We start from the raw sequence: 23,222 nt of genomic DNA on the forward strand, positions 1-23,222 counted from the left end.
TTTTTCTACTATAATATATATTGTATTCTGTAATATATTGCATTGTATTGTATCTTCATGTTCAATTGCACGCGATCTTCATGTGCTTTTTTTATTTTTAGCTTGTGAACGTAGCCCCAATGTATTAAAATCACCCCCCCCCCCCTTTTCTATGTAGGCCCGCAAGGGCCCTTAGGATATATGAATAAATAAATAAAAGATTTTCCGTTGGAACGTCGGCTCTCACGTTGAGTCACAGGAACGTTTCTAGCAAGAAACGTAAATATTGCTCAGTTATTATTTTGTAATTCCATTTGTCTCTTTTAAATTCGTGTAAACATGTCTTGTTCAATTTGATTTTTATACCATTGGCTTTTTCCCTTTATAATCACTATTTCTCCCTTCATAGTAACTGTTTTCACTAGTACAGCTTGTATGGTCAGCTGAGTACGTTTCCTGTACTTTTATGACTAAAGTAGCTTTACTACACCGGTTTTTCTTCAATAAATAGCAGAAAAAATTATATGAACGAATTTTGCATTTAAGAGTGCAGCATTGCATTCTCCAGGAATGGGCGCACTGCCTGTGAAAGATTGTCGTCCTTAAACTGTAGTGTATACAAATTCAAATACTTTCGGCTTCATTCCGGCTTGCTACGCATCTAGCAGAAAAAGTCTATTTCATGCGTCAGTTGTGGTTACCCTGTTTTCTTTTATTTTATTCTAACCACGTGCTTCTCGACCTCACGCGTGGTGGTTCGCAGGCACTGGAGCGCTGCGCTTCTCATCTCGGAGACCACGCCCCTAATTCTCAGCAGCGCCACTAGATGGCAGAGCGTGTCCAGAAAACATGCACTAGAGAGAATCCCGGTGGCCGCATGATGCCTTTCTCAGCGTTCGCACGAACCGGCGCAGCATGCATTTTGGAGGAGACTGGCAGGCTTCGTAGCGGTGTTGCTAGATGCCGGCGAGTGTTCTTAGGGAGACGCGAAATAAGAATCCCACTGCAGTGCACGCCTCGTACGTGACTCGTTTCAGTGATGGCAAATACGCTATGTCATTACATTGATTACATGCTAACGCATTACCGTCGGCGGCGTTCATGAGATGGGTTCACAGCCTCTTTTTTCCCTGATTTTATGCAATAAATGCTCTCCGTGCTCAGCTGTGATGCGTGCTGAGATTGCCATGAGCAAATATCACGGATCTTTAATTTTTTTTCTTTCGGTTCTTGGCTTTGCACTTCCTTTTATTCAACTTATCATGCCACTCAGGAATGCCAAAATGACAAATCTAAAACCACGAATTTATAAATATGTTATATTAGGCATTTCATTATTACGTGTCGAATATACGGCGAATGTATTTTAAAATTGCTTCCATACATCTTGGCATGTATATGAAGGCACTGGGCTGTGCATGTAATAAACATTGTTCCGTGAAATTTACTCATTTTTCGGAAAAAGTTCATTGTGTGTAATTTATAGCCATCATATTGCTTTGTTTTCTGTCAAGATATATAGTGCTTTAATAAAACGTCAAATAATCACGTGAATAAAATTATTCAAACTCGCTAGAGATAGGAGAGACAAACACTTGGAGGCGTCAACCTTCAGAAACGCATATTTAATAGAACCGTCAGCAATATGTCATGCTATAATAAAGTATGGCTGTTCTGAATGGAAATGCCAAAGAAAGTTGAACGTCCCGAATGAGCTTCAGTGACTCGCGGTAGATGTTGATGGTGCTCGGCATATATATCCTTTTGCTCTACTTATTTTGCGTGTCTCAGTGGGAGCAGAGTGGTTAAATCATATACTTGCAATACTATTCTGCTAAGCAAGTAAGTAGAATGCTATACATGCTAGTTGAATTTCCTCCCTTAGGGCTTTCACAGTCCTTTCGACAATTTATCCAAGTACTTCGAGCGCAGTTGTCTCCTCATGATCTTTCCGGTGTCCGTCTTGGGAATGTGGTCGACAAAGACAACCCCGCCGTGCAGGTGCTTGTGGCGCGCCGCTTGCTCTGCGTAAAAAGCCGAAAAGGAAGGAGCCTCAGAGAAATTGTAAGGAAGCTTTTCACAACGACTGTCCTCTTTGCATGCGGAGGAAATTGCAAGAGATGTTCTGCATTTTTAGGAAATGCTTTAAGGATTTTCGAATGCTTTGCAGGGCTTCAAAAATTATGGTGCGTCCTCCAGATGGACTCAGTATCGTAAAATTTGATTAACTTACATATTACACAGCAAATAACACTAGCTAAATTTAGGCTGAATGAACATGGCATTTTCACTATACCATTAAAGGACCTCAGATATTTTTTGAACATTACCAGTAAACACGCAAATCGAATTCAGAATGCCGTCACGATCAACGATGCCAAACGCTGCAGCGTTACGCGCCGCGGGAGCTCCACAAAATCAAAAATACAATGCCGTCGTCCTCCCCTCGCCTTTCCGGTATCCCCAGCGGTCGTCATGACGTCAGCAGGAGGAATGAATCTGGTGATGTCAACGGCGGAAACGATGTCCATTGGTCGAACAAGAACCTGCGACTTCCGGTTAGTCTGCTAGCAGGTACGCGCGCTTTCTGCTCTTCCTCGTCGTGTTGCTCGTTTGTGCGCAGTTGCGAGACGGAAACTACAGCCCGCAACGCAAGTGCTAACACTGTCTCCATCGTTCTGTATTATAAAACACGCATTTTCGTACCATGTTACCCTCTGAGCAAACTTTCCGAGTAATCAGTTTTAGGTTTCTTGTAATATAGCTCTTGAAGTTTGCAGGTCCTCAAATTTGTATATGCTACTGATATCCTCATCTTAGTTCGCAACGTTACCCGTCTAAGCTTTGTACCAGTCTTCTTAGCTTACGTCAACACTTATATACACTTTCCTTCCTTCCGTTCTGGGTTTTAGGTGCCAAAACCAGTTCTGATTATGAGGCACGCCGTATAGTGGAGGGCTCCGGATTAATTTTGACCACCTGGGTTTCTTTAACGTGCACTACAACGCAAGCACACGGGCGTTTTTGCATTCCGCCACCATCGAAATGCGGCCGCCGCGGCCGGGATTTGATCCCGCGATCTCATGCTTAGCAGCGCAACGCCTTAGCTGACTATGCCACCGCGGCGGGTCTTATGTACACTTTAAGCCAACCTATCGCATTGGTATTTCTCTCGACTTCGCTCCCAAGAAGCCGGTGACAATGGTCGATGAACCCCTTGGTTTTTTTTTCCGCGTCGGCACGTTTACAAGTCCAAACAAAAAAAAATCAGTTTTACAGCGGTAAAAATTTACTCCACAATTTTACTCCTGCGTCCAGCCAGTGCATAAATTCAAAGAATCCTATGTCGTATATGGAAAGGGCTAGTTTCTGGGGTTTAAGGTTCTCCGCTTTGGTAGCTAATCGCCGAGCGCATTTGATATGGTCACCAGTAATTATGACTTTCGTTAATACTGGCAACCACAGTGGCACTGTGCGCATCGCCAGTTTATAAGCACCTTTCCCTTGTAGGTTATTGTTCACGGACACAGATTTACAGAGAGGATGGAAACCTGAAGTGCTAGTAAAAATAACAGATGCCGTGAACTCCACTAGCAACGAGTATGTGTCCATGTCAAAAGTCGTAACTGGGTAGTGCCACACTATTCAGCAAGTACGTTTTTTTTCGAACAGTAAAGTTTGCTCCTTCACGATCTCTCATCCTGAAACAAAGTTGCTGTATGCTTCAAAACTCTTGCAGGTATGACAGGAGAAGTTGCAGGTGCTATTGTGCCAGCGTACTTTACCAAGTGTCTTGCCCGTACCAGCCATAGGCTGATAATCATTGATCTAGCAGAGCCATGACGTTTTGTTTCAGTTAACTTTGTTGTCGGTATAAAGTAGCAGTAGCAATTGCTTTGCTGTGACGTGCGTATATTACGTAGTGTTATACTGCGGTGTTTTCCGTCTGTCAGGTATTATTTGTATCGTTTGTGCCCCAGGCAACACGTGCAATTCAGCTCGTAGCATTGTGCATACCCTTGCTGGATCCATATACCGATCAGCTGTAGTTCGTTCACGCAAATGCACCAACCTTCCAGCATATTTGACACTGATGTGTTTACGCTTTTCCCGGGCTTCAAGTTTTTCACGCAGCCATAACATATATAGCTCATGTCCTCTGTGTTGTTGATAGAATACTAGTGCACTCTGAAGCTAACATTGCAAAGCGACCTGGGTAAGCTGAAGAACTTCTGGGCTCATTGTCAAATGAAAATATAGCAAGCAAGACCAAGCTCATGATATTTAGTATAGGAACTAATCTAGTTTCTTATGTATATACCATAGATTCAGCCTATAGAGGCAGTCGATCCTTTTAGATATATTTCACTACATCTGACTACAAATCATTCATGGCATACGCATACAGACGATATTTATTTATTTATTTATTTATTTATTTATTTACAAATACTGCAATCCCGTTACGGGATTTTCGCAGGATGGGGATACAACATTATGACATAATTTGCAGGGCAAAAAGGGCAAATTATACAGACGATATCTTTAATAATACTTGTGAAATTTTGTATTCATTCGGCGTTCCTTGTCTCGCACGAGCGAAGACGGTAAACTTCGTGCATACGCATCTAATATATGCCTAAGAATGGAATATGCTTATTTTATATGCAGCCAATCTTCATTTCACCTCGTCAACAAATTCAAAGCCTTGCAGAATATAGAAGTTAATTTCATTAAAGGACATTAATCCTCATGTACAAGTACTTAATTATTCAAAAGATGCCTTGACGTGCACACACTGCAATGTAGACGTAAGGTACACTATCTTGCCTCTACTTACCTTCTTGTCGTGTACTTACGAACTACTATCTTGCGTCTTATGCTTACGTTCTTGCATAAATTTTTCATCATTCTGATAACTACACGAGAAGAATAAAACGTACCCTGCGTATTCGGCACGTAATGACCAGGATTTTAAAGTTCAACGTCCTTTTGCACGTACTGACCTCCTGAGATCTTACTTCTTGCATTTACCTATTAACTAGTAGAACAGCCTTCCACTCAAGGTTTCCTGCGTTACTAACATTGGGCAGTTTATTGAAGAAATAACCAATGTTGAACAAGAAGGTAAGTACAAATATGTACTCAAATTCAGTGGTGAATTTACCATTGTTGGTGTACATTATTCGCGCATCCAATTTGTTATGTGTACTCAGATTTCTTGTTTTCGTTTTCTACGCTCTTATATCATGTGTATATAACTTCTTCATAATACCAACTGCATGTAGCTATACATTATTTTCTACTGCAGCTGTTTTGTTTTCGTTATCTGTATCCTCCTCTCCCTCTACGCTATAGAATGTCTATGAAGGCCTTTAAGTTAAATAACTGACATGAAATGGAAAAAGGACGCCTATTGTGAAAGAGTTAGGCAAATTGAGTGAAGTTTCGAGTGTAAGTCCCAGGAACCATGTTGGAAAGTCACCTGAGCATTATACGGAGTATACGCTGCCATTACAATATAAATATTTTCTGACCAGAAACAGTTTATCGCCATCTGCACAATATAGGAGAATTTATTGTCACATAAGAAGTCAGTGTGCGCCCCGCGATAGGAAAATTTGGTGCGTCTATCGTGACTCCGACAACACGGTTTACCTCTTACAAGGCAGCCTTCATACTAAAGGAAAAGAGAAGGCACTATTAGTGTAGCAATTAAATGAGGGTTAGTACGGATGCCATCGCAGTGCAGCCTTTGCAGGGAGGCATCATCGCGGCTGATGTTTGTGGTGGGATTAAAACTTCCTACATGCGACCTAATGATTGTCCCTCGTGGTATCTTCGTGCGTGTCAAAACTACAAGTTCGTGACACTTTTGACAGGGTAGCTGTTACGCCCACATGTTGCATCACTGTTCGCTTAAGTTAACTTCTATGATGTGTTGAAAACATTGTCCAAAAATTAAAAGAGCGTCGCTTCACCTGCTCTCATCAAATCATATTCCATCATCACAAATCTCAACACACCTGCGCCAATATATGGGTTATTAAAACGACACGTTCATATTAATTCAAGCGATACACTTCGCACGTAACAACAGTGACGAACGGTAACACTGGACGGTAACTGTGAAAATGAAAAGTAAGCAATCATTAGACCAGCAATTAGCAACACTATTGACTTTAAGTGTGACTTCCTCACCAGCTACCAGCTGCTTGAGCTCTTCCGCTTCGACACGGCCTTCGGCCACAACGAAGGCCGTGGGTGCTTCACCCAGGTCCGGGTGGTCAATGCCTACTACAGCAGCTTCTGCCACCAGGGGGTGCTGCGAAAGCAGGGCCTCCAGCTCTGCCGGCGCGAGTTGCTGGTCCAGGCACTTGATCATGTCCTTCAGGCGCTCCACAACGTGCAACTTCCCGGTGTCGTCGCGATAGCCCGCGTCTCCTGCGATTGCGACACGCGTGATACAGAGGACTGTAAACTCCATATTGAGGTGATGTCAACGTTCCTTGTACAGAGCTGATACCAAACTAAAAGAAAAAAAAAACATGTGTGCCTGAATTTAAAAAAAAATGTCGCAGCTTCGCTCGAAAAGTGACGCATCAATTGCGATAGCAAATTAGTAGAGAGTGATTTGGAGTAGGGATAGTAGGTTTATCGACTGCATAAACTAGGACACATTCGCTCACTAACTGAAGAAACAAGCGTGGTGTCAGCGTGCACAAGCAAACATGAATAGATCACACTGAATGACCGCAGACGGCTGTCAAAACGTTGGCAGCAAGCGCAGCCGCCGCTGCGGGCGAAGGTTCGTGCGGTCTATTGCTTCAACGGAAACTGACGGCGAATGCACGGCGCATACAAAGGTCAGAGCTGTGTGGAGATCGCTTTTAAGAGACGATGCGGGTGACTGCCACAGCGGGGCAAAGTACAAGCGCAGTTGTTAGCATAGTAGAAGGTGCCACCCCCTCCTCCCTCCCGCGCTGCCTTCCCGCTTTCTTGCTTTCGCGTGGGAGATAGAGTGGCCAGTTCCCCTTGCGCGCGGTGCAAGATAAGCATTTGGTGCCGCAGCACAGCGTCGCCCTGCCTCCCTCCCTTTTATACCCCCACGGCCTTTCGCCCGACGGTCGCGTTTGCTTTCCGCCGTGCGTTCGCTCTCCGTGAGCGCGCGCGTCCCCCGCGCGCTTTCACTAGCGCATACGGCGCGCGCCGACGATTTTACCGCCCTTGCAGTTTATACGGAACCTCACGACGACGGCAGAAATCCTTCCGCTTCGTTTGCCTAAACTCGGGGTCGGTGGCTCTTCGCTGACGTTTGGCCTGCACATCGTGCTCCCGCAACTCGGGGTGTGCGGCTCTTCGTTGTCGTTTCGCCTGGGCTACGGAAGCCCTCACACTAGAATCGGCACGCTAGAATCGGACTACAATCTTCGCTTACCCACATTTTCTCGACAGGGGAAGGGCTGATCATTTTGTCTTTTTGGGTCACACGTGTGGCAAGGGTAGTTCAAGGGCGCCTTACAGGTCCCCGAGCCAGCAGGGGTATGTGCCATTGAGCTTAGACCATTTCTGCACTCTCACCAGGATAGATAAGCCCACATAACAGGGGTATGGGCCATTTAGCTTGGACCCTTTCTGCACTATCACCAGGATCGGCACACTTTTTAGCGTGACACCACCACCACCACCGCTACCGACACTTGTGAGGCAATACAAGCTTCCCTTGAAACAATACAAGGCGAGATGAGGCGGGTGGCGTTCAACTTCCGCACCTCCGACATAATTTGTGCTGTTTCTGTGCAAAAAAAGACATTGAATGTCACCTACGGCTGCCTTTAGATGGTGTTACTGGAAACAGGCACTCAAATTCTCTCTTTCTCGAATATTGAACTAAACTGATAATGGAGTTCAAGCTCCATTATCAGTTTGAGCCATTATCAATTGAGCCTACAGTGTATGTATTCTATGTAGAGGCACACCTAGCATAGAATCCTATTTTCGGCAGCCTGAATCTGCTTCTATACAATTTCGTTGTTTTAACTATGGAACAACAGTACAATTGTAAAATCTTCCAAAAAGAAAAACCGTAATCACAAAGATACCTCTGAATGAGATCAATCATTTTATTCCACATAATTCGGCAGTTGTTAATTACTGGAAAGTTACCTGCTGACTGGAAGATAGCGAAGGTGGCGAGTCCACAAAAGTGGAAATAAAAATTCAACTGTAAATTCACCTTGAGTTGCATTTGTTGCAAAATGCTTGAGCACATCACAGCTTGTCATGTTTACTCATCTAGAATCTAACAGTTTCTTTTTTCTAATCAGCATGGGTTCCGTAGGGTTTTTCTTGCGAGACTCAAATCCTTGAATTTACTACTGACCTGCATTTCAACATGAACTCTAACGTACAAACAGATTGCATATTCCTTGACTTTGTTAAGGCCTTTGATCGTGTAGTTCATTGCCGCTTGTTTTTAAAACTATCATCGCTAAGACTACATTCGCTTACGCTAACATGGCTCCGTAATTTTCTAACTTGGCAGCAATTTACTGCTGGAAACAATTGTTCTTCCTTACTTTGTTACGTTTCCTCTGGGGTACCGCAAGGCAGCGTTCTAGGCCCCTTACTCTTTCTCATCTACATCAATGACTTGTCTGACAACATATATCGTCTTGTATGCGCATATTTGCTGATGATAGTATTATTTACCGCCCAATTAACAAAATAGTGACCATCTCGCCTTTCAACAGGACCTTGAACTTATTGGTGAGTGGTGTAAGACCTGGTTAATGACAATAAATGTTTCCAAATGCGAAGTAATCACCTTTAGCCGTAAACTTCATAATTCTATGTGCCTTTATAGAATTGGTAACAACATAGTGGAACGTACTAAGCAGTACAAGTACCTAGGCACCTACCTAACCCCGAATGTTTCTTGGTCCGCAAGTATAACTTACATCTGTGCTAACGCATCAAGGCCATTTAGGTTATCTACGCCGTAGTCTGTATAATTCTCCCGCCAGTGTAAGTAAAGAGGCTTATCTCGCTTTAGTTCGTCCTCAACTTGAGTTTGCCTCCTTGATTTGGTCCCCGTATCAACAATATCTGATCAACATGTTAGAATCCATTAAGGACAGAGCCAGTCGGTTCATTACGTATGATTACAGATACCCGTCCAACACAACACAAATTAAACAAGACCTTTCGCTTGAGCCATTAATTACTCGTCATTACATTGCTATTTTATCTCTATTCCACAAATTCATTCACACCAGTATGACGTCCTTTGCACACCTTAATCTCGGTCAGCGAACTTCACGCAGACTCCATAACAACTTTAGCTTAGCGCGCTTATACGCTGATACTGACTCATTTAACTTATCGGCTCTCCCACGAGCTATCCGTTTGTGGAATGACCTTCCGGATAACCTTGCATCAGAGGGAGATCGCCCAGAGTTTCTCGATAATCTTAAAAAATATGTATGCTCCAAAATCTCATGTTTCCAATTGGCCATTTCCGCCAGTGACCTTGCCTATAGTACTGTTGCCGATATATCAATTTTTTTTCAATTGTTCTTTTTTTCTTCGTAGCACTGTTGCGGCTGAGTTTCAATTACTTTTTTCTTTATTTATTCTTTATTCGGACATATCCCCGTTAGCCCGAAATCATTACAGCAGGGGGGTTACATGCATGAAAAAAATACATCTTGATTCACACTGCCCAACTGTCCACATGACAGCCCATTCCAATGAGCGATAGTTTTAACAAAAAAGGAATTGGCATACAGGCCCGTCCTAGCCCGGTATTCTCTAATTTTGCACTGGTGGTCAGTGCGTGCAGATATATAGTTTGGTGGTTTTACGTACATTTCCCTATCAATTCCACTTTTTTTCTGACATATTTCATACAGAAGCTTTAGCCACAGTTTCTTTCAGCGAGACGATAGCGATTCCCAATTGAGCTCTTCTTTCATTGCTGTGCAACTGTATTTCCTCCCGTAACTACCCAAGACGAACGTGGCTGCTCTGCTTTGTGTTTTTTCGAGTTTATTTATGAGACATATCTGTGACGGGTCCCAAAGTGTACAAGTATATTCCAAAATAGGTCGCATACAAGTTAGGTACGCCGTGCTTCTAAGGTTAGAATTTGCACATTTTAAATTTCATTGAATGTAATTCAAAGCAACTGCCGCTTTGCCAACCACATAGTCCACATGTGCCCACCAAGAGGTGTCGCCCGACAGCATCACGCCCACATATTTAGTCATGAATTTCTTACTTAAAATATTATTCATAAGATAGTAGGTGGCAACGATTACATTTTTCTTCTTAGAAAACCGCACATGGATGCACTTACCCTCATTCAAAATCATTTTCCACTTAAAGCACCATTCGAAAATACGTTCTAGGTCGGCCTGCAGTTTGAGCACATCATGTTCATTATCAATTTTTCTGTACACAATCAGTCATCCGCGAAGAGCCGCATGTTAATACCCAAGTTAATGTCATTAATATATATGACAAAAAGAAGAGGCCCCAGGAGAGATCCTTGCGGGACGCCTGATGTGACTTCAAGATAACCTGAATTAGTACCATTCAGGACAACACGTTTACGGCGATTTGACAAATAGTTTTTTATCCAGCTAAAAACACAGGAATCAATATTTAACATTCGAGGTTTACGAAGCAGTAAAGAATGGCAAACAGTACCATATGCTTTGCGGAAGTCTAGAAATATTCAGTCTATTTGCCCATCCAAATCAACTACAGAAGCTAGGTCATCATAAAATTCAATCATTTGGGTCGTACATGAAAACCCCTTGCGAAATCCGTGTTGTCTGTTCGTAAGCAATGCGTTGTCCATTGGATGTTTCATGATAGCCTTGTATATTATGTGTTCCATGATCTTGCACGAAATCGAAGTGAGTGATATAGGTCTATAATTAGTAACTTCTTTTTTAGAGCCTCCTTTGTGAATTGAGACTACATTTGCTATTTTCCAGTCCTGTGGCATCTGACCAGTAGTTAACGACTTTTCAAAAATTAAATAGAGGTAAAGCGAGACGGCGTGAGCACACTGTTTTAAAATTCTTGGAGAGATACCATCAGGACCAATAGCCTTACTTTTATCAAGGTGCTTTAGTAGAGATTCAGTGCCGCTAACGCTAAGTTCGATTGGTTGCATAAGAGGAACGTTGCTATTTGATGATTATGGGCTGCATGCACATTGAGAAAGAAAGACTGATTGGAAATATCTGTTTAGGCTTGTCGCTTTTTCTGCATCGTCAGAAAGAATGCGTTCATTGTAAATAATTTCATTTATTCTAACAGGATCAGACCCACATCCCTTCAAATACTGCCAGAACGGTTTAGGATTTGTTTTCATTTTGTCATTTAATCGTTTAAGATTCTGTTCATTTGCTTTTTCCGACAGGCTCTTGTATTCGCGTGTTAGTTCTTGTAGCCTTTTAAACTAAGCGTGTGATTTTTTTCTTTTATATAACATCCGTGTACTTAGATTTAGGTGCGCGTTAAAGAACCCCAGGTGGTCCAAATTTCCGGAGTCCCCCACTACGGCGTGCCTCATAATCAAAACTGGTTTTGGCACATACAACCCCATCATTTAATTTAATTTTCTTTTATATGTTTGAAATACATGCCTTCGTTTTTATCTAGCCTCAATACGCGAAAGGTGATCCATGGTTTTTTACGCTTTTGGAGCCTAGCCGATTCAATACTTGGTATGAACTTATCTGTAAGATCTAACAGCTTTTTTCTAAATGTGCTCCACAAATATTCTACTTAGTGTTCCTCCGCAAAGCCTTCAAAAACAGGTAGAAAATGAAGAATTTTATCAGAAATTGATGCATAATCGCTCTTTTCAAAGAAGAAAACTCTTCTACTGACTCTTCTATTGTGCGCTGTACTTTCGTTTTAATCCCTGCAACCACAACCCGATGATCACTAATACCTGGAATGATATCAACATTACCAACTAAATTTGGCGAATTGCAAAAAAGAAGATCTAGGGTACTATTTATTCGAGTGGGTTCAAGGACATACTGAAAAAAGCCGAAACTATCAGCCAGGTTCTTCATTTCTAGATTGGTACGGTTAGCATTCATTAACTCGCATGCGCCGTTTTCCCACTTTAAGTCGGGCAAATTTAAATCACCCGTAAGCAACATTATTTGCCCAGATGCCTCCGAAACGATATCGTACAGCATTTCCTAAACACGGAAATCTGTACTTGGTGGTCGATAAAACGCTCCAGTGACAAAGGAAAGATTGTTAGTCAGTGTAACTGTGCACCAAACCGACTCGAACCAGTCATGACCGATGTTCAGCATCGAAGACGAAAGGGACATTCGAATGAACTAACAGAAAACCACCACCGCCATGACCCGGCCTGTAGTTGCGATAAGCAGTATAGTTGCAGGGGAACACCTCGCTATCAGTGATGGATGGGTGAAGCCAGGATTCAGTACCAAACACTATATCTGCCTTTAATGACTCCACCAATCCAGCAAACTCATCTATCTTGTTGACTATACTACGGCAATTTACCACTGCAATAACTAAATCACGATGACCAAAGCAAATATGATTTGTATGTCAGTTTTGACAGGGCAACAACTTCTTCCTTCTCATCATCCCATGTAAACGCTCTGCCAGTTACGATAAGCTTATCGGCCTTCAACTTAACCTGGTTTTTTTATCCGCCTTCTTTACTTTTCCGTATTCCCAAAGTTTCTTTCGCACTGCTCGAGTTTCAAATGAAAAGTCCTGTTCTACACTGTAAGAGGAGCGCTTGAACTTGCTTGCATTTTTCAACACGGCCATTTTTTCTTTATCGGATGAATAATTTACAATTATAGGTCTTTTCTTCTGTTCATAAAAGTGACCAACCCGATGTGCCCTCTGAACCGACTGCAGTTGGATTCCCAAATTAGTAGCGCAGATAGCCTTAACCAAGGATTCCCAGGTTTCGGACCAATCATTGCCATCTATCCCGTAAAACACGAGGTTCAATCTACGGCTTCTGTTTTCGAGGTCTGCATTTTTCTTTTGCAGAATTCTTACTTGATGACTTAGATCCCTAATTACAGTTGCATGTTCTTGTACTACCTTCATAAGATTGTCTATCTGGTCTTGGGTTTTGTCAAGCTTGCTGTCCATTTCAGCCATTTTGGTATCATGATTAGTTATCCTGGCATCAATGTTATCTAACTTATTCATGATAGTATCCTGTAGATTCTTCAAGAAATTCATTTCGCCTTTATCAAAAGGCCCAGGGTTGACCTCAATGTCACCGGAAAGTAGCAAGAGCAGAACGAGCCATAAAACGCGGTTCACAACGAAACGAAAACGTCTATCACATCTAGTGCAATGTACTCGCACTGTACATGCAACACTCGGCGCCGTGGGAGGAGCCGGCAACGCCATGACTGCTTTAGAAGTTTCAATTAGGTGGAGAGCACTAACCTGCAGAAACAATAGGGGTTGTTCGTTGTTGCGTTTATGGTTTTTGTTTTTCCAAATTTGCCATTGTTACTCCCTTGCTTTTATAGTGTATCCAGTTAATTTTTTGATTAATTCGCATTTTTTGCACTAATCGATGCTGTACTTTGTTAAAGTGTTATAGGATTTTAATTTTTATGTATGCATGTACTGTTCTGCCTCCCTTACAAAATGCCCCTCGTAAGGTACTCAAAATATGTGAGGAACTTATAAACAAATAAATAAAGAAATACTTTATGACCTGTTGTGTCATTGTTTTCATATCGTGCGTTAAATGAGCGCATTATCACCCTTCTTGAACCTCGGTATTTAATGCATAATTCCTTCGCTTGACGAATATCTACGTATAGTCGTCCTCCGCGAGTAACATTGCCGTGAGTGCTCGCGGATTGGTTTCGAATGCAAAAGTGTAGTCTTACGAAGAAATAAAGGGATCGATTCGGTTATGTCACTGGTTGGCTACTTTCTGCCCACATAATGTATTACGTTTGCACATAATAATACATACTAATTAATCAACGTTCCTTTTTTATGAAATATTTCTTATTTCAAAGGCTGGCGCAGTGATGTGAAGGTCTTTGCTCGCTACGTTGTAGAGCACTGCGCCAACCCATCTTAATTGCTCAGATGTTCTATTTTATGTCCGGCTTCCCGAACTGTGGAATTTTGTATGTTCTTTCGATGTGCTTCCTCAAATATACAATTTAAAAGAAATGGGTAAATATATACAACTTGCCAGATGTATTACTTATACACGAATGCCTTTCTTAGGAGTTTGTGAAAAACTTACTCGGTGTATCACTATCGGCAAATTTAATGAGTGTTTCACAAAAACCGCATCAGCATAAGCAAACGACACGGCAAGAACCTTTGTAATATGTTTCTTTGAACTGCTGACGTATTCTCCCTAACTGGTTGCTTGAACTCTCGGATTTTCTCTTGGATGTTCTCACTCTACTCGCACAATTCCTTTTTGGCTGCTATATTGCTTGGCTAAACGTGCTTCAGCTACTTATTTCATAAAATGATCCGAGAGTGGAACTCGATTTACAACGATAGCATTAACAGCCATTGCCTAGAGATTTTTCGTCTACTGTCCAGCAAATTATATTAACGATGTTTGAGTTGTCCATTAAACTGAACTGTGCGTGCCACTTAAAGGGTGTTCTTACAACATTTCATGTTGTGTCCTCTTCTATTTATCTAATACTTACGATTGCACGTTTGTTTTGATTTTGAGCGTTATTATTTCAATTCGCATCTTTACAGGACTTTACGTAATAAATTACAAGGGTGTAATTTATTACGCCTATAGGTCTGCCGGTGATGGGACGTACTTTGATGTGATGAGTCCTTCTATAGCCTCAGAAAGAAATACACGTCGGGTAATATTTAACGCGATTAGCATTATTTTCCTGCTTGCGCAATTCGAGGCTGCGTGGCCTGCATGTCCCTATACAGCCTAATAGGCCGTCCCAATGATCCCAGTTGTCTATTCCCTTGGGCCACAAGGTATGTCGTCGAAGTCGCGATGTCATTGTGGTCGCTCCATCGTCCTCATTCTAGCTTCGTCATCCGACTATCGTCGTGTCGTCAACCTCATACGATTATCGTCATCCATGGTCTTCATGTTGTCGTCATCAGGATTTCATCGTTCCTTCGCAATCATTTCAGAAACGCCATCCAATTCTCTTCATGTGTCGTCCTCAGACTGTCTTCGTCGTTTTATTGACGTCATTACTGCTTCGTCATTCCATCTTCGTCACTGCGTGATCATAGAGTCATTTTCATGCAGCCACGGTCATGACAGACCTTGGCAAGCTAGCGCCATAAAATAGTGGGCCCAGCCCGGAGACGCTGTATGTCGCATATAGTCGAAGCAATTAAAATTTCAGAATGACCGTTACAGATTCTAAACAAATGTGTCTTCAGCAATTCAGTTCACCGGGAGATGGTTTCTACGGAAAGAATATTGTGCAAATATTTCGCGATGCTCTAGGCTTTCACTGTAACTAATTACAAGCATGCGTTAGTCCTTTCCTTTGTATGACGTTCGATGATATTATAAAGCAGATCACCTTTTGAAATTTGTAATAACCCACACGGAACTACTCATAATAGTTCTGTTTTTAATTTTTAGTTGACGTAGCTTTATTATGCCCGTATCACTGTACTAAAATGATTATAGCTGACAGAGATAAAACAAAAACATCGCAACTGCCAAACACACAACGTGGTCTTCACCACCTCCAGTCGATACGATAATGCAGTGCAGGATTACGGGGATGGAAGGAACCTGTGGTGCTAACAAAGAAACAGCCAATATTGAGAACCTGCTTCTATAAACAGATTATGGGGTTTTACGTGCCAAAACTAGTTCTGATTATGAGGCACGCCGTAGTGGGGGACTCCGGAAATTTGGACCACCTGGAGTTCTTTACCGTGCACCTAAATCTAAGTACACGGGTGTTTTCGCATTTCGCCCCCATCGAAATGCGGCCGCCGTGGCCGGGATTCGATCCCGCGACCTCGTGCTCAGCAGCCCAACACCATAGCCACTGAGCAACCACGGCGGGTGCTTCTATAAACAATGTTATATGCATAAATCATGGGGTTCAAGCAATGATGAAAGCCTTTGAGCTGCGGCATTCATAATTCGCTTCCCTAGGCGCCACTCTATAAAAGTTCCACTGTTCCTACATTCTTGTGTAAAATAATTCAAATGCATCTTCGGAGTGGCCAGTCTATAAGTGACCATATTAAGGCCGGTAAGGATAGTTTGCTAAGTAACCTTTCACGACCGAATTTCACAATTAAGCTTCTGCGGTGCAATACTACTGATATCTTAGAGTTGTAAACTCTCTGCGCATAGTAATCTAACCTGATCGAAACCACCCGTCTTCGTCCAGAACTTCCGCTGTAGCTTCCGGCTTGTTATGGTAGCCTCTCATGAGATGCGGACCTCGAAAAGTGATTTCACCAACTTCGCCGGCTCCCAGTGGAAGGCCTGTTACGCGGTCCACAATCTGCGGTGCACGATAAATATGGCCAGTTATTAGCCACAAACAGACTGAAGAAAAAGGGTTTCATAAGACAGTTAACATTACTCATGCTGAACAGGATAGACATATGGTAAATGTAAATGGACGACAATTAATAGGAAAGGTAAAAATAGATGATTAAAAAAGTACATATGAATGGTCAAGATGGTTTCCCAGATCCGAATACGCTGGCCAGCAGTGCTCTTATATGTTAAGTAGGGTTGCCACCCTTATCTCACAGTAACCGTCGCTTGAAGCATGCGCAACAACACCGACCCCGCAACCTCTCGGTTTCCATGCGTGGCCTGATAAAGAAGTGACTAAAAAAGCTCATATGCTCAGTTTGTATCCGGCTATCATTTCTTGCATTTGCAACTGCCAAGTCGAGCTCCTTACGTTAAACACAAATCGCCACATGTTGGCCGCAGGAAGGATCAGTGAATGCTGTATATCGCTAGTTTGTCTCTGAGCCTCCAAGCAATCACCTGCATGGTATTTAAACGGCGAACGCTACACAAAAACATGTTCGCCATACAATACACTTTACGAGTTGTTGTTAGACGCCGAGAAAACGCCATTTTTATTATACGATTAAACATAAGCCCGTTTCACAGAAATCTGCTGGCTGCATGGCTGAAACCTAAAGAAGGCGGCCACCCCTCGTTTATATGTATACCACGTAGACACGTTTATTATACTGATCTGAGACATTGGTAAGTCTTCTCATACCTTGTACTGCACCGATGGTAGAGGGTGACCTGCGTCGGAAAGACCTATCGTGTTTGGCGCTGTCATACAGGCATAGCCGACGATTTCAGAGAGACCGTACCCGTTCCGTAGGCTCTTGGGCTGAAATACCTGGGCGGCAGGGATGCGCAAGTTGTAATTATTGCACATACAGAGTAATAATTATGATGAAGCTTTTGCGAATAATAAAACGCGAAGGCTTGGCTTAATTTAAGTAATATGACAAAGAAGCGACTAGTACACAATGCGCACTCTCAGACCCCATTACCCTTACTGGCTCTTCTAACCATTCTAGCTGATATCCTAGTTGACATAACGGGGAAAATGTGGACCTGGTTAGGTAACGCAATGCGCACAACAGAAGACAGGTGGTCTATTGGAGAAGCAGCTTGTGGACTAAAGGAACGGATACGCAGTAGAGCACGGCCGACAATTTGTAGCTGTGCAATCACAGCTACGAACATCGATAGCAGGAAATTTGCTGCAAAGACGGGATTCATATCTCGCAAGGAAAGCATAACTGAAGATGGTCGGCGGATGACTTTCTTATGTATCTGACGTGACATGGGCTAGTGATACTCATGACTTAAAAGGGGCCCAGAAACAATTTTTAACAAATCATAGAATGGCCTCACTATTAAAGGACATCGTCTCACAAATCCCATCCACAAATATATTTCGAATCTTTCAAGTATAAGCCAAGTTATCGCACAGATGCCCGGCTTTACTCTGTCCTTTCGTCTCAGCTAGCGTGCTGGAAGATGCACAGCGGAGAAGCCAAGAGAGCAAAGCCCCGCCTAAAAGTTTAACGTCGCGGCGCCGCAAGGGCTCGTCGCGGCATCCCGTGGCTACCGCGATAGGCTACGTTACGCAGCACACCACTGCCATCGCAGAGGCTACGCACAGCCAGCGTGGCCTCCAAGATGGCAGATTTCATTTATGTACCTTTATTAGTTTTAAACCGCAGCTTCGTAGCTTTAGTACCTTCCCGCAAAAATAGGCAAAAGTAGGACCAGAATTCTAAATATTGCTTAATTTCAGTCTCATTATTAGAAAAACTAATGAAGGTACACGAGTCAAATTTTGCGTCCTAAATGGAAATTCTTTGAACTCTAATTTTTCTAAAATGTAGCTTTCTTGAGCGTGTAGTTGCCGGGCTGTTTACAACAGAAGTTTGCGATAACTGACAATCTTCAAAAGCAAATTATCCAAAAATTAAAAATTCAACATTATTTTGCTGCGTCTAGGAAAAGATAAGTATCTCCTATAGCTACAGAGCAAGCCGCAATGCAGTAAATGCGGCAGTTTCTTCTAAATATGATGACAACTGAGACACACTTCACAAAAACCATGTATCTCATGCAAACATTAATTTCTCAATCACCTTAATCAAATTCTTTATATTATATAGAGTTCGAACCTACAAGAATTAGGCTTTTTTATGGTATATACGACAAATTTATAGCCTAAGCAGAAGAGCCGCCACGGTTGCTCCAAATGAACTGAGAACGGGGGGGTGGGGGAGGGGGGGGGGGGGGGCTCGTTTCGCGGGAGTGGGACGGCCAGCTGAAATAGTTTCCTGCGGTACGCATGTTAGACACAAAATAACACACATGTATTATTTATTGCGATTACTAGGAGCACATAGCTCGAAGACAGCGACCTTTTATTATTAAGTTATGCTAACTGACGCACTTTCAAACCGAATGTGGATCACTTATGCTGGAGTAATGAAAAAGTACATCATTCCATCCGATAGTTCTGCGAAAAAATGATCGCCCCTCGATGACCACGTCAGGAAAGAGTACGCTGGCATTGCGTCGATCAGCAGGAGCAGAAATAAATATTCAGTGATGAATGAAAATGGAGCCAAAGATGCCCTTTGGATGCATGTTTTAGGAAAAAACTAAATACGCGTTTTCTTGCTGCAATTAGCCTGCAATAAATTGTCAAGGGCGTGTGGTTATTATAAATATCAAGAGTGCATTGAAGAATGTTTCTTCTCATAGAAATCCCACCCCTGAGGTAATACCTCTTAAGTGGGGCATTTGAGTTGTAAATAAATAAATAAATAAATAAATAAATGGTGAAAGAGCTTATTATTCTCAGTATTGCGCAAGTGCGTCAAGTAACGTCACCTGAGGTACAGTCCCCAAGGATGAGACGTATTGACGCTGAAAATAGGAGTATAAAAGTGATCGCATTGCAACTGCATGCGCTACACCCTGTATTCTTGCGAACGCCCAACTCTGCAAAAATTGTGTAAGTACTGCGCAACGGATAAAATACGAGTGTCCCGGTCGCTCTACTTAATGGTGCACATACAAGGCATGTTTGACAAACACTGCTCGTCGTACCTTCAGTACCCTCTGGTACACTTCCTCGGCAGTTGACGTGCCACACATGAGTATCCGCTTTACGGTGGGCACGGCGCCTTCGTCCAGTTCGAATACAAGCTTGCGGAAAGCCGTTGGGAATGCTGCAAGGGATGTCACCTGGAAGGAGAGTTTTGGTGAAGCAGAAATATTTAATGAAGACGAAGCTTCCTGCGCGATATCTGCTGCATAAGTAGTGGAGTAATGTATAAATCACTGTTTTTTTTTTCAACACTCAAATTTCAGTGTTGTAGCACTCGGCACTGCATATTGCTTCACATCAACATTCGCAATAGCATTTCCCTGGTTCGGGTGCAGAAGTATACCTTATGCTTGCCAATGCGTTTAAAAAGGTGTGCATTTAAAGCATCAATAAGGTGGTTCACATTTCACTGTTAATTTGTTACATAATACAAGCAGTGCTCTTTCTTTTGTTTTTGCTTCCCGCCGTTATGAATGGAAGATACTCTGTCCAGACGAAAGCAAAATAAATTCAATTAACGCCGTCTGTTGAAAAAGTAACCCTGCTGCTTTTCACTCTAATATCCTGCCTACGAAAATTCTTTGAACTCCGCATCTCCACATGATGCCGTCCATTACGAGATCTGGCCGATGTCGTCTCACTGATGGCTCGAAGCTGGGGACAAATTGAAATCAAGAGACATGAGCAATTTCGTTTATTAGAACTGAACTCATTTGCTGTGACAAAAGCAGGCTGTCATGGCGGACAACACCACACTTTAGCGAATAAATAATTTGCAATGCGAAAAACGGCGCCGTAGTGGAATGTGAAGCTAATGATTAGGTGGTAACTTCACCACCGAGGAGGAGCGATGTATTGACGTAAGAGAAACGCTGGACTGACAGGCACAAGAAATTCACTGTCGTAGTCAATCAGACAGTAAAAGTGGTACAGAACCTGAAGAGCGCGACGAGGACAGACTAAAGCAAGCAATGGCGCCGAGAAACATTTTTTTACCCTTAAAAAAACTCGGGCTTTACATACGAAAGTTAGGATATCATTATCAGGCACACCGTAGTGGGGGACTCCAGATTAATTTCGACAACCTGCCGTTCTTTATAGTGCAAGCAACGCACGGTAAAAGGACGTTCTTGCATTTCGCCTGCATCGACATGCGGCTACCGCAGCCGCGGTTTCATTCCGCGCCCTAGGGCTTAGCAGCGCCACGCCTAAGCAACTGCGCCACCGCGGCAGGTTCTATCCACACTACGACTGCACTTTTACTGGAAATGCATCACATAGAGAATAGTGCAAGGGAAGGCGGTAGAAACAAATAAACACATAGCAAGTACTTGGACACTATAGTCCATTATTTTGAGATAGTCTTATGATGTGCAGGGTGTTTCATAAACACTTTTAGCAATATTTAAAAATAGCCGTTCTGAAATAAAAGGATAATTACGTCGGAGACGAAGGTGGTGCCGACAATGTGGTGATGGGTGATACGTGGTGATTAGTCACTAAATAACAACCATTCAATAATTAACTTTTATATGGCTCCTTGCTCCGCGTTGTCGCAGAGCCCTCGCTCTGTGATAAACGGTGTAAGCAGAAAGTCATTTCAAGGGGCGGTGCTTTGCGCTTGCTGTCGCCGGCCAATTTCGTTTTCGCGCACTCTGACAGCCGAAATTGATCGTACCACAGCTTCGCAGGTAATCGTAGTTTTTTACAGATGCAAAAGTTTATGTGGCTTGTACGCATAGCTTGGCTTCACTTTCCCAGTTACGAGGAACCCGCTGAAATTAGGAGTTCAGGAGGTAAATAATATACTTGTTAATTTGCGGCAAATTACCCTGTAACGCCCATCACCTCGCGGTCGCCACCGCTGACGGCATTTCGCCACAGAAATCGCCCTGTTATTTCAAAACGGCTATTTGGAAAAATCACTTAACATCTTCGTAGAAATACCCTTATATCCATGCATTTTCACCTATCATACACGAAGCCTACAAAAAAAGATAAATAATTCAAAGTGAATAAATCCAAGGGCTTATTGATCATACTTCAGTTGAGAAACAGTTTATAATATTTATTATCGGACATCCAATGGACAATTAGGAGTAATTATCAAAGTTTAAACGTATCATTCGTCAAGATGCATATTGGAAGTTGCAGAGAATAGCAAGAAAATCTCAGAATTAGATGTTTCCAGCAAAATGCACACGGCATGTTTATTTTCTTGGGCAAGAAAGGAATGTCCTGTGAAGAATTAAAAAAAAATACCGTGTGACTGCGCACCCTCACACTCTGGATAGCAGCGTCATCGAACAGACTTAGTGTGAAAGCGAGCTCGTAATCTATTGCGGGTTCGAGCGGCAACGATAACAGCACTCGTGTTGTTTGCGGGACATGCCAAGTGCTTCCGCCAATTATTGTGCATCAAGATCAAGGGAACGCACGGCCCGGAGTGGCGAGCCTCAGATGAACAATTTGCTTTCTCGTAAAGACTGTCTGATGGCACCGCTATCCTGTGTTCGCAGGTGCACAGCGACACAGCATTTTTTATATTTAGCAAACATTATCTCTTTGCCACAAAAGTTAAACCCGTGATATGCACGTCACTGGAAGTATACCCCATTTCAACCTTTCTTAAGATTTTCTTCGACTCACTAATTCACATTTGACAATCGGAAGAATTAACAAGTTAGATATTTACTTTTAATTATTTACTTGAAAGTCAGATACAAAAAAATTGCTGAAGGTTTCTCAACGCGACTCCGAACAATATGCACTTGGTCGCATCAGCGTAGAACCACGTCTTTTTTTAAGTGAATTGTGCGTGATTGCTGGTATACCCTGCACTGGTACATTACCGATTGATAAACGACAATGTTACTCAGCGCTATCACATTTCAAATGTGGCTCGTGGCTCCATCACTGGTAATAAAGAAAGAAGCAACGTTCAGGATCGAATGCATCAATCACGACGGCGTCCAGTGCCGAATTGGTGCAAAGGCTACCTGGTGTTTGTTGACAGTCTGGACGAACTCCTTTGCAGGTAGGCCACTCCGCGATGGCACCACCCGCGCACCAGAACACAGGGCGGACGCGGCAAGAATGAAACCCGCGGCATGAGTCACAGGGTTCCAGCCGAGGTACACATCTTCCTCGTAGAATATTTCCGCCTCCCTAGTCAAAGAGGTAAGGCAAACTGTTTTCAACACTGCAAATAGCGCAACTCAATACTGACATAACCAGAAGCACAGGGCACCGATTCACATGAGTGGACATCAACACTGTCCTCTTTTGAGCGTATTGCTTATCTCTAGTCAAAATGCACCAATCTATGTAAATTTAAAACTGGTGAAAATTGTGGTGGATGCGTTACGGTTTAATAAACAAACGTTTTTAATTTGCTAGCTGTGGTAAAGGTAAATATTAAACTCATGTTTTCTAGCTGCTGAAGTGTCCATTGCTACGTGTTGCTAGGCTACGTGATTCATACTTCATGCAGTGGAAAAGGCGCCGGAACTAGTAACGAACAAGACAGAAAAGAACGTCACTCTAAACCTGCTGCCGGAAAAGCGCAAGCTA

The 23,222-nt window shown here is 42.7% G+C and overlaps 1 protein-coding gene across 1 annotated transcript in view; it reads right to left on the bottom strand.

The window, feature by feature from the left end:
• Positions 1-1,599: 1,599 nt before the first annotated feature.
• LOC119461747 (uncharacterized) overlaps positions 1,600-23,222 on the bottom strand; it is a 38,640-nt gene continuing 17,017 nt past the window's right edge. The window contains exons 6-11 of the mRNA XM_037723121.2: positions 22,649-22,817; positions 19,649-19,786; positions 17,274-17,402; positions 16,385-16,529; positions 6,181-6,423; positions 1,600-2,003 (exon numbers count right to left, since the gene is read on the bottom strand). Coding sequence (XP_037579049.1) covers positions 1,870-2,003; positions 6,181-6,423; positions 16,385-16,529; positions 17,274-17,402; positions 19,649-19,786; positions 22,649-22,817 — 958 coding nt within the window. The 3' untranslated portion in view covers positions 1,600-1,869. The remainder of the gene's footprint in view (positions 2,004-6,180; positions 6,424-16,384; positions 16,530-17,273; positions 17,403-19,648; positions 19,787-22,648; positions 22,818-23,222) is intronic.

Source organism: Dermacentor silvarum, chromosome 8 (genome assembly GCF_013339745.2).
Source record: "Dermacentor silvarum isolate Dsil-2018 chromosome 8, BIME_Dsil_1.4, whole genome shotgun sequence".
NCBI classification, from domain to species: Eukaryota; Metazoa; Arthropoda; class Arachnida; order Ixodida; family Ixodidae; genus Dermacentor; species Dermacentor silvarum.